Here is a 12225-nt window from a genome sequence, read left to right as displayed (position 1 = left end):
GGATTGAAGCTTGAAATTAACAATCATGCTTAACATATAAGAAATCGCAATTTTCAGATTGAAAACTTAAAACCTAAATCATGCTTCATAGTATTCAAAAACTACATATCTAAAATCAACACTTCATCCACAAAAGAAATCGCAAATTGCATAGAGACCGAAATTGTTTTTCAATACAAAACTGAAAACATAAAAAGGTGTTCATGGTTACACTTTTTGATCTTCAAGGACGCAAGAAGCTTCAAAAGGTAGTGGAATAGATGAGGATCACGGCAAGGATACTTGAATGGATGGATAGATGCTCACGGTCTTGAACTTTGGAGATTGAATGAAGTTGCCGAAACTTTGTAGGAGAAGGGGAAGTGTTTGTGTATTTGATTATGAATTTTGTGGTGTCTAGAACATCTTCACAAACCCCCTATATATAGTGCAAGGCTAGGGCTAGGGTTTCCTAGGATTTCTCTTCTTCTGCATCATTCGGCCAATAAAAATATTACATGAGAATTGGAGAACAAGTCACCTTTGTCATTGCCGAATTCACCATGTATCTAGACTCTATTTTGGCCTTCATGGAATCAAGAAACCTAAATCAATATTTATTCTCTTTATTTTCTTTTCCATAATTCACACGAAGTAGATTTTCTCCAAAACTCTCCCTTTTTATGCCTTTGCCGAAATCTTCTAGTATTTTCTTTATTTCTCACTGCAAAAACCAATAAATCTGGAACATGGACTCTTCAAGATGTCAAGAAGGATCTAGAGACTCATGTGCAAGTCACATGCTTCAATCTTTGGGCTAGGCTTCTTCAATTGGACATTTTCAAAGTCCATTCTTGAAAAGTGATGCCATATTGCTTCATTCTTGAACATTCTTGAGTCATCTTCAAGCTATAGCATCTCCTAGTCTCACCAAGTCTCCTAATAGCATCAGAACTCCTAGTGTGATTAGGTTTCCTAGTTCAACTAGGACTATGTCATTTCTCATTTCCAAACATCATTTTTCCGAGATCACTCCTAGTTGACCTAGGATTCCTACTTCAACTTGGATTTTTTTCCTGGTAGAACTTGGAAAACTTCATTTCTCCATTTTTTCTCATTTCTGCGCAAATAACTCTTTGCCTTCCATTTCTAGACTCAAAAGTACCTAAAAACACAAATTAAGTTAGAAATGATATTGTTAAGGAAATAACTAAGCAAAATGTAGAAAGAAATGCACTAAAAACATTGTCAATATTAGTCTCATCAATGTCAACGTCTTCCGTTGATGGCAATGATCATGGGAGTTCGGATAATTTCCAGAGACCAATAGTTTTTACATGTTTCTCGAATGTGGATTTAGGCAATGACTTAGTGAATAAGTCTGCCACATTTTCCTCATATTGAACTTGATTCACTTTGATCATGAGAAGAGTTTGTTGTTGCTGATTGTTGAAGAATTTAGGCGATATATGCTTAGTGTTGTTGCCCTTGCTTCATTTGTTCAATGCAAACAACATTATCCTCATAAATGCGTGTAGGTTCATTTGTGATAGACTTCAAATCACATGTTCCTCGAATATGCCGAACTATGGATTGAAGTCATATACATTTACAAACGGCTTCGTGAAGAGCTATAATCTCTATATAATTCGAAAAAGTAGTGATGTTAGGTCCATAATTACCTAGTAATTATTCCCCTAATCTTGCACTTTTGCTTAACCTTTGTGTTTATTTATATATATTTATTGTGTTTTCCTTATCATGCCAGGAAATAATGGAAAAGCTTGGAAATGCCCTAAAAACTCAACTTTAGCACATTTTCCTACTCCGGCTAGGAGAAACCGAGCTAGGCTTGGGAGGAGCGGCAGACTGACCAAATGAACTCCAAATGAGTTGAAACTTGTCAGATCCATTCTAGACATCCGAGCAATCATTTTGCATGAAGAATGCAAGAGCTAGTTCAGAGTGGAGGGCTTTCAAATAATCGGTCCAACTTTCAGACTAAAAGATGAAAACTGCAAAACCAGACCTGTACTGATTCCGGCAGAATTTCCTGCCAAATCATGGTGAACGCTCTGAAATTTTACCAAGATAATCTAAACTCATGGAGTAACATTTGGTATGAAGAAGTTAAAGGCCAATTCCGAACTCTCGGTGGAGATTAAATTGAAGGAAGAAAGGAGAAGAAAATGCGCAAACAAACAAAATAATGGGTCAACGGTGGTCAACGCCAGATTTTGGACATTTCCGACCGAGTTGGCTGGCCGAGAACATGTGTGGAGGACAAGGAAGAGCTGACTAGAGTTAAAGTCTTTATGTGGGAAGACCTTAGGTCTAGGTAATTTTGAAATTCAAAATTTGAAAGATGACAAGTGGTCTCATTCTTACACCTTACACCTTTGTCTCCCATTTATTACCTTGTTCCCCTACATAATGACCATTCTACCCTTACTTGTTCTCCTCCACCATAATATCTATGGGCTTTCTAGGTCATTTATGTGTGGAATTAAAGACTAGATCCACATTTTGTGCTTACACATTTGTCAATCACATCTAGCCCTTAATTTCCTTTGATCTCCACCCTCCATTCATCAATTTTGGCCTATAAAAGCACCCTCCTCTCATTTGGACGTTTTTCATGTATTGCTTCATCCATTTCATCTCTTTTCTCTCTCCATTTTCCATAGTTCTTCATCATGTAGTTATAGTTCTTAGCTTTTGTGTAGAGAAAAGTATATAGCTTCTTGGGTTTTGTTCTAAAACCGAAGAGTCTATACATCTTTGATCAATCACACCTTAGTTTCGTCATCTCAAGCCTTTGTTCTTCAAGTTTCTAAGACTTTTGTGGATTTGTGTGGCAATTTGGGTTTGAAAGAACCGAGATTTCCATACTTTGAAACATCTCTCACTAGTTTTGCATCAAGGGGAGCTAGTTTGGTAACCACCCACTTTCTCTACTCTTCCTCTCTTTTGCTTGATGTTATTTTGTTTATGGGTTTGATGTATGTAACTATAGGTTGTGAGTAGAATAAATTTGGGGCTTGGCCTTAGCCCTAGCCGAACTCATGTATAAAATAATGTGATGCCATGTTTTTGATGAATATGCATGTTTTGAATCCTTTAGTTACTTTACTTTAATGCTTTCTTACATGTGTTTCTGAATTTGTCACCTAGAAGCATGTTGTAGGAATTAATGAAATCAGAAACTTAAGCTTGACAATCTTTTGTAACCGAGAAGCATGTGTAGCTAATAGGGTGGTGGTCTAGCTTATTCTTATGGGAAGAACTAGATTTCTTGGGTTTCTTACCTAGAAATTAAAGCATGATGTTGTGGGTTTAGGTTCCAAAAGAATTTAGGCTCACGGCACCAAAGGCCATTTAGGATCCAGAAGATTTGAATGGTATAAAGGTTATGTAATTCAGCTTTGCTTCAGAAGAGATTGTTAAATTGCATCACTAGTTGGTTTCTTCGTAGCTTCATCAAAGCACTATGGGGAAATTTATTAAAGCATGTTGTTATTTGAAAATGGGTTACATTATATGCATGAGGGAGGCTAGGTGCAAAACCCATGCTCTTATTTATCTCATTGATCAAAGTCTCTACATTATTTTGTTTTTATGATTAATTTCAGTTTAGCTCCCTAAGGTTTAGGTCCACTATCATGTTAGTCGCTGTGGTTTCAATTTGATCTGTAACACCCCTAAACATTTTGATTTCATCAGCCGTGTCCAATTTCGATCTCTCCGTCCAAATTGGATGTTAACTCTGACAATTGACCTCACTTTCAGGGCTAAGATTGTCATTTCAAAAGAAAAATACCCAGGAAAAAAAAAACATCATCTTCTTCCTCTTCCTCTGATTCTCCTCTTCATCAACTGCGAACAACCCAAGTTATCATTCACTCACAAAAGTGATTTCTGAACAACTAACTATTTTTGCAAGAAGAGAATTAAATGCCTTATCACGGTGATTATACCCATGATTGAATTAGCTGGCTCTTCTCCAAGTAATTTCACCCATTTATCCACGGTACCTTTCCATTTCTTGAAAAAAACCAACCCCAAAATGAATTATATAATTGAAAATGAAGAACTCAGAATTTAATCAGTCAATTGCAATGGAAGAAGTTTAAACCAGATAAGTTGCTAGGCCAATGTCCGAACAACCTCACTGCTTTGATGTTGCTTGAGTAATTAATTCACTTACCTCCTAAACACCCGAAACAATCAAAATGAATGAATCTGATTTCAACAATCTCCAATGTTTGATCAAAGAAAGCCACTAATTACCTTGAGGTTTTGGAATGACATATCCATGTCAACTAGGCTTTGAAGTAATTCAATTAGAGAATCCTCAGACGGGAAAATATGAACAACCACAAACATGCATCAATACAAAACATAACTAAGAACAAAAACCTAGCTATGAAAATAAGAGATTGAATCCATAGACCTGATCAAGACACTCAAGCTGCTTCTTGATATCAACAATCTTCTTGGGCTCATCATCGAACAATCCATCGAGGGATCCAACTCTTCTTCCTCCTCATCCTCCATGTCTCTGTTATCCAGAGACTTTAGCGTCGCCGGTGAAACTCCTTTGCTGCCTGGGTACGAAAATTTCAGATCATTTGATATCTGGGTTGGTGTTTTGAGCTCCAAAGATGAGTCCTTTTGCAATCTGGGTCTGTAAATTTGATTAAGAAGATGTTGGGATTGTGGGATTGAGGTAGAGGAAGAAGGGTTTGAGGATTGGGACACTAAAGTGTTTGGAGGAGTTGGAGTTTTTGGGTGAGGGAGGTTCAGAGGGAGGTGAAATGGGAATCAAGGTCAGACCAGGTTAGAAAGAGAGAGAGGACGTCGTGAAGGGATTTTTTTTTAAAATCCTGAAATGACCATTTCAGCCCTGAAAGTGGGTCATATCGTCAAAGTTAATGTCCAATTTGGACGGAGTAAGTGAAATTGGACACGGCTGATCAAATTAGAGAGCTTAGGGGTGTTACTTGTTAAATTGAAACTATATGGACTAACATGATGTTGGACCCAAACCTCAGGGTGGTAAACTGAATTTAACCCAAACCTTAGCTTAATTAGTTTATTTTTGTGCAACTTATTTTACTTTATAGAAATTAAAATCAACCAAGCCGATTCACCACTTTACCATTGTAAATATCAGTATTGATAGTTTTGGCTTCCAAAGAGCTGAGACTATTAATTTGTAAAAATATAGACTTGCATGTGTTTTCTAGGTTTTATTTTCGCGGTAATCTAGCTTAGGATAGAGTTACTCAATCCCTTGGGTACGATACTCTTACTTTTTCCCATTAGTAAAACTTGACCTCCTAATCTTGGGAGTAGGGAACATCACACAAATTTGCACATATTTTCTTCCTCGTGATGCACCCAACAAGTGACAATGATCTATTTAGTAGACCTCCAACATATCCCGGTGTTTCACATGGTAAATATATAACCAGTTTGGGAACGACCTTTATACGGGTTAGAGAGGTACCCATTATCAGCAAAACCCACCAAAACATCATTTGAACTTTGATGAGGGGAGGAGGAACACCGGCTAAAGGTGGCGAAAACGACCAATCCGATTCCATCATATCACCTTTTGTTTTTTCTATGTAGGGATAGAATAAGCTCATATCTATTGTACCTATTAAGTATCGAAAGATATCTTTTACATCAGTCCAATGGTGTCGCGTTGGCGCAGAGTTATATCTAGCTAACAAATTGACAATGAATGAGATATCTGGTCTTATGCATTATGCCAAGTACAACATCTCGAATTCAAACTTGAGTTGCTTTGCGGTTTCCTCTTATTCTTCTAGAGTTCTAATTATATTTATGTCATTGACATATACCTCAACAGTAGAAAACCCGAAACTTGTTTTCTTAAGAAAATACATGGGCATAATTCATTATTGACATATCTCCTTCCAATAAAGTACTCACTTAATTAGATGGTTATCCCACATCCATCCGGATTGTTTTAATCCATATAGTAAGTGTTTTTATCTGATTGAAAACGTACTCTGTGGTCTAGAGCTACTTGATTCGGGAAATGAAAATTCATCATGGACTTTAATGTATATCTTTGTATCTAGATCCCTATGAAGATACTTTGTCCACATCCATAATAAGTGCATGTTCAATTTTTTTGAAACTACCAAACTCACAAGGTAGGGGAAAGTTATAAAGTCTATTACAGGAGAGTATGTCTCCTCATAGTCGATTCCGGAGCATTGTGAGAAGTCTTGCGACACAAGGCGAGTTTTACATCTTACAATCTAGTTTTTCTCATTACGCTTTCTAATGAAGAATCATTTATGTCCAACAGGCTTTATATTAGGAGGTGTTGGCATCATAGGTCCGAAAATCTTTCTCTTCATTAGTGAATCTAATTCATGCTAGATCGCATCTTTCCATTTAGGCCAATCTGCTCTACGTCACATTCATCAATGGAGTGGGGTCCAATATCATCTGAATCAATAATCTCACGCACAATATAATACATGAATACATCATCAAGGATGATGAAGTTTCTATCCTACGTCCCATGTACACTAGTGTAGTCAACAAAGATCTCTTTATTCTAAAAAAATTGGTTCTAATGTGATACGCTCAAAGCAAGCGCATAATTTAACCCTGAAAACATCGTTAGTAGTATAAGCAAATAGGGATCGTTCTATTCCGGGGATTGAGGGTACACCTGTCATTGTCAAACAATTAAACAATTAAAATTAAAACAAAGTATAATATTCACACATATACATCACTATTTACGAATTCAAAGGGGAGTTTTTTTGGTTTTGGTTTTCGAAAAATAAACTAAGTTAAGAAAACAAATAAAACATAAGTAAACGAATGGAATGAGAAAACAAAGATCAAAACCGAAAATCATGATTAAAATCGATTCAAACTCTAACATTGTTCATCAAAGTCATGCAAGAGGAGTTGATCATGTGAAACGTTAAAAGCAAACAATTTCCCATATTTTACTTTTCAATGCTAATTAATCTAAGTGAAAGCACAAAGACTAATCCTATCAAACATGCATTCAAGCCCTAGAAAGCTAGTCAATCATAACATGTTCAACGCAATAAGCATCTAGAAAGGCTATCAACTCAAGTGTGCAACTTAGTATGAAAAAGTCCACCTAATTGCAATTCTCTTTGATTAAATCCGATTTTTGCACAAAACCTTTACTACTTTTCGATTTAAGAACACAAAACCAAAAAGTTGATTCATGTTCTTAAATTTGTAGCACCAATCATATAAAAACCCTAAAAGTTTCGAACCATTTAAGATTAAAATACAAAAGATATCTATCATGCAAATTTAATCAAACACTCACACAAAAGCAACAATGAATCGCAATATATGAATCTGAAAATTCTCAATTAATCATAAAAATTCCAGAAATAATACTTTGTTCAAACATATATGTCAACTAGTTCATAACCAACGAAATTCAAAGCAAAGGTTACAAAGGAGAATTGGATTACACCGTGGATGAAGATGAGATGGATGATTCACGTTGTGGATTCTTGAAACTCGAAAGCAAGCTTCAAGGATGGCTATGGATGGAAGTGCTCACGGCTTCTCTTCTTCTTCTTTGGCCTTGCTTGAACTCATGGAGATGACTAAACTTGAAACTAGAGGATGGAAAGGAAAATGGAAAGGAAATGGAGAGACAAAGAAGATGGATTAATGGATGAAGGAATGTGTTTAGAGTGAGAGGAGAAGGTGTTTATATAGGGAAGAAAAAGAAGAGTGAAATGATAAATGGAAGAAAAATAATGAAAGTGGTTTGTAAAATATGGAAAAGATGGAGTAATGATGAAATGAAAGCAAGGCATGAATGTGCAGAAGTATGGAAGTGATGATGATCTTTTGGAGCAGAAAAATATATCCAAGGAAAAAGAGAAAAGCATCTAGCTTTCTTCATGTGGGTAGGAAACATGAACATGTGAATATTGAGCTGTTTTTAGGTCAATTTCTGCCCCTTTATTCCTTCAATTATTTCTCCAACAGGAATTCAGTTTTGGCTCTTGACTTCTTCATATGAAATGATCTACCATGAGTGTAGATCATTTTGGTAGAATTTCAGAATTTATTTTCATGTCTTTGGGCCAGAATCTCTGCTGGACTCCTTACGGGTCCAGTTTTCCAGTTTTGCTTCTGCAGGAAATTGGGCTGACTGTTTGAAGGCCTTCCACTCAATTCTAGCTCTGGCACTCTTCATAAGAAATGATCCTTAGGATGTCTAGAATGGATCTGGAAATTTTCAGCTCATTTGGAGTTCATTTGGTCAGGCGCCCGCTCCTTCTTCCTTGCTTGGCTTGGTTTCTCCTAGCCGGAGTAGGAAAATGTGTAAAATTGACCTTTTAGTACATTTCCATTTTTCTCCATCATTTATAGGTAATTATGGACCTAATTCTCATTTCATCATCATCTACTCCAATGTACCTAAGAAAATAGAAATTGAGTTAAAAATCGATTCGTTAAGGAATTAACTAAGCAAAATGTGAGGAATTAACTATTAAAATACCACTTTAAAATGCTCCTATCATAATGTTGAAGCGTCGTCCAACGATATCTCTTGGACATAACCATAATCCAGAATGTTCTCATGAGAACAGGATTTTGAGTGTCGATGATTAATGAATTGGGTTATGCCAAATTCGCTCTATATAGGGAGAGAATCTATCGAAGCCAGGGGCTTCCCACGCTTCCTAGATGGGACCGTGGCATGCAACGCCACAGTACCATTATTCATGGTGTGGCGCTATGCCCACCTCTATTTAGGGAAGCGCAACGTCCACTCACAGGGATGTCAATCCTTGTAGGAACGCTTAAAGATCAATAATCCTTCACAATTTCAAATTGGATTATGTGGTATGGGGATCGAGATGAGACCAAGTGAGGACAGACCATGGTAATTCCTATCGTTTCTGTTGAACATTGACGTTTTTATCTCCCCCTAACGATGAGAAGACTATCTCATCAAAGTGACAATCCACAAATTGATCTAGCGGTAAAAGAATCGCCTGTCAAGGGTTTTATATATCGGATGATAGTTGGAGATTCATATCCAAAATAAATACCCATTTGTCGTTATGGACCAATTTTGGTGCGCTGTAGTGGTGCAATTGGCACATAAACTGCACATCTAAATCTACATAAGTGCGTGATATCAGGCTGTATCCAGTCATTAGCTGTGACGCAGAAAGTGTTGGGTGGCGGTAGGTCGTAGACGAATAACTACGGCTGCATGTAGAATTGCATAACCCCTAAGCAGAAATAGGAAGATTTATGAATAGTACAAATGTCCTAGCGGCCATTTGAAGTCTCTTAATGGTGGCTTTTGTGAGACCGTTTTAGGTGTGTACATGGAGAATCAGATGCTCAACATCGATCCTAATGGACATGCAATAATCATTGAAAATTTTCGATGTAAACTCTCCAACATTGTCAAGAAGTAGTGACTTTATTGTTGTGTATTTCATTGATAATAGTGGGCATCTATTTATAGAGGATTACAAGCATAATACAATTGAATACAATGAATCCTATTATAATACACGGATATCTAAATCATTCTATCCCTATTCTAACTAGAATGCATAAATTTGTTTGATCTAGGCACATTAAATTACGATTTTCTTTGAATAAATTATTTTATTCTACATGATTTCTTACTTTTTATTTATTAACGGAAGAATAGTTCTGATTGAAATCACTTAAAAGGTACTTAATACTTAATGTTGGTCGATGGCAGACCTAGGCCCAAAACCCTAAACCTAAAATTGACATTTGGGTCGCCGGTGAAAATAACAAGGTGAAAAAGAAACGCGTGCATGTTCAATCTGCGCTAAAGGTTGGCAAGGAAGGGTCCGCTCTGGTGTAAGATCAGTGTGGAAATTTACCCTTTTGGATCGAGAGGCTGTCTGCAAGTCTCTATTTTTGAAATAAGGAATGGTATGTGAAGACAGATACTAGGATGAGGGGGCGGGCATGGCACGAAAGGGACTCCAAAGGGCGAGAGTAACGACTGAAACGAACTACAGCCACACTGACGACTGAAACAAACTCTAGCCAATGACCATCACTCATTCACGTCCTCCCCAGGATTAGATAAGATAATATTTGAGAGACTTCCACGTGGCATGATCGTTGTGGTGACTAACGATGATAATGCTAGAAATCAAAACTTCGTTGCCTTATGTGGTCGATAAAGCACCATGTCATCACATAAGGGATCCGACGGCCGATATTCGCCTGAAATAAAGTCCATATAACTGGGGCGGTTGGATGTGGTTATGGTGAATCATACCATTATATATACGAAGCTAGGTATACCGTATTAACTCAACTTCACAACTCAAGAAGAAAGAAGAGGGCTAGAGCTCAACTAAACAAAGCACGAAGCAGTAATGGCCTCCTCCATGTTCTCATCGTCTGCCGCAGTTGCCACCGCCGCCTCCCCGGCACAAGCCAGCATGGTCGCACCATTCACTGGCCTCAAGTCTGCCGCAGCTTTCCCCATCACCAGAAAGACCAACAGTGACATTACCTCACTCCCAAGCAATGGCGGAAGAGTGCAATGCATGAAGGTAAGCCATTTACCATCGTATAGTATATATAGTACACAATTCCAATTAATTAATTGACGTGAAGCTATCTAGCTAGCTGGCTAGATTACTAAATTAACTCGGATCTAATTATTTTGTTCCAAATAGGTGTGGCCTACAGTTGGTATGAAGAAGTTCGAGACTCTGTCCTACCTTCCACCACTTTCTCCCGAGTCCTTGGCCAAGGAAGTTGATTACCTTCTCCGCAAAGGATGGGTTCCCTGCTTGGAATTTGAGTTGGAGGTTAATATTACTTGCTAATTATTATTTCAATTGTATAATTTACTCAAGTTAATTTTTTTTGTTTTTAACTGGTCATTGGTGGTGTTGTAATTGTATGTATGTATAGCACGGATTCGTGTACCGTGAGCACAACAAGTCACCTGGATACTATGACGGCCGGTACTGGACCATGTGGAAGCTACCCATGTTCGGATGCACCGACTCTGCACAAGTGTTGAAGGAGCTCGAGGAGGCCAAGAAGGCATACCCAAATGGTTTCATCCGTATCATCGGATTCGACAATGTCCGTCAAGTTCAGTGCATCAGTTTCATCGCCTACAAGCCTAAAGGCCTCTAATTCATTTGCATTAGTCATTTGTTTCATCCGCCCATCCATCCTTTATATCTAATGTAATGTAATGTACCCCTGGAGCTAGCTTTTTAAGCTGTTGCTGGGTCCGTTTGTGGTTCCCTTTGAATTCCCATTTGAATTTGTATTTGTTTTAATTAGGCTGCATGTGCAACACCGTTCTTTCTCTTTCCTTTTTCGAGACAATCTTGTTTGTTTTCGAATTTGGTTCTGTATTCTCGGATTCAGAATGGAGTGGTTGTTGAGAAGTAATGAATAAAACATATCCGTGTTTCACCGTTCATTTTTAATTTTATTACAAGTATGCATCCTCTAACTCTATTTATCTTCTCACTCAAATGCCAAGGAAGTGGTATTTGTGAAGGTCAAAGTGCCATCCCAAAATTCATGCAATTTGTCCATCTGTATCATGACTTTGCAATTAATAGAAGTAACCCTATTTTCGGAAATTAATTGGCACAGGAAAGATTAAATGCTCGTATGCCTTCCAATTAAAAACAAACGGAGTTCCCAATGATAATCTGCACGTACGTCGCTTCTAGTACTCTTTGACATCGTTCGGATACATTGAATAATATAATATTACTAGTGCTTCAGCACTTCGGTTCTTCGATCATACAGATTTTTGTCGAGATCCCAGGACATTCATAGTATGATCGTTATGATGTAACTGCTTTTGGGTGGTTAAGTACAAATAAATAATTAATGTAATTAAACATTAAAAATCTCTTGTCCCGTGTTCGCACCATATGACTTGTATACATGACCATTTTGGATGAATAAATGGACACCACCAAAGCCACATTACCTGAGAATGAATAATTTGATGAAGCTGACACATTTTGACAAAGATGCAGAGAATTTTACAACCTGTACCAACTTTGCTGGAATTCATCAGTAAACAAACAAACCCCGCTCGATGCTGCAGGATAAAAGTAATTGAGTTGTGCGTAAATGAAATGGAAGACATGCGAAATAAGTTAATCAAAATAAAGTTAGCTTTCATTT

The 12225-nt window shown here is 37.4% G+C and overlaps 1 protein-coding gene across 1 annotated transcript; it reads left to right on the top strand.

The window, feature by feature from the left end:
• The first annotated feature begins 10356 nt into the window (after positions 1-10356).
• LOC133724761 (ribulose bisphosphate carboxylase small subunit, chloroplastic-like) lies at positions 10357-11500 on the top strand. Its single transcript, XM_062151610.1, has 3 exons — positions 10357-10607; positions 10734-10868; positions 10975-11500. Exons 1-3 carry the CDS (start codon positions 10428-10430, stop codon positions 11203-11205), a joined length of 546 nt encoding a protein of 181 aa, XP_062007594.1. The 5' UTR covers positions 10357-10427; the 3' UTR covers positions 11206-11500.
• Positions 11501-12225: the final 725 nt, after the last annotated feature.

This window comes from Rosa rugosa, chromosome 1 (genome assembly GCF_958449725.1).
Source record: "Rosa rugosa chromosome 1, drRosRugo1.1, whole genome shotgun sequence".
In the NCBI taxonomy this organism is placed as follows: Eukaryota; Viridiplantae; Streptophyta; class Magnoliopsida; order Rosales; family Rosaceae; genus Rosa; species Rosa rugosa.
This window is presented reverse-complemented; position numbering and strand designations above follow the sequence as displayed.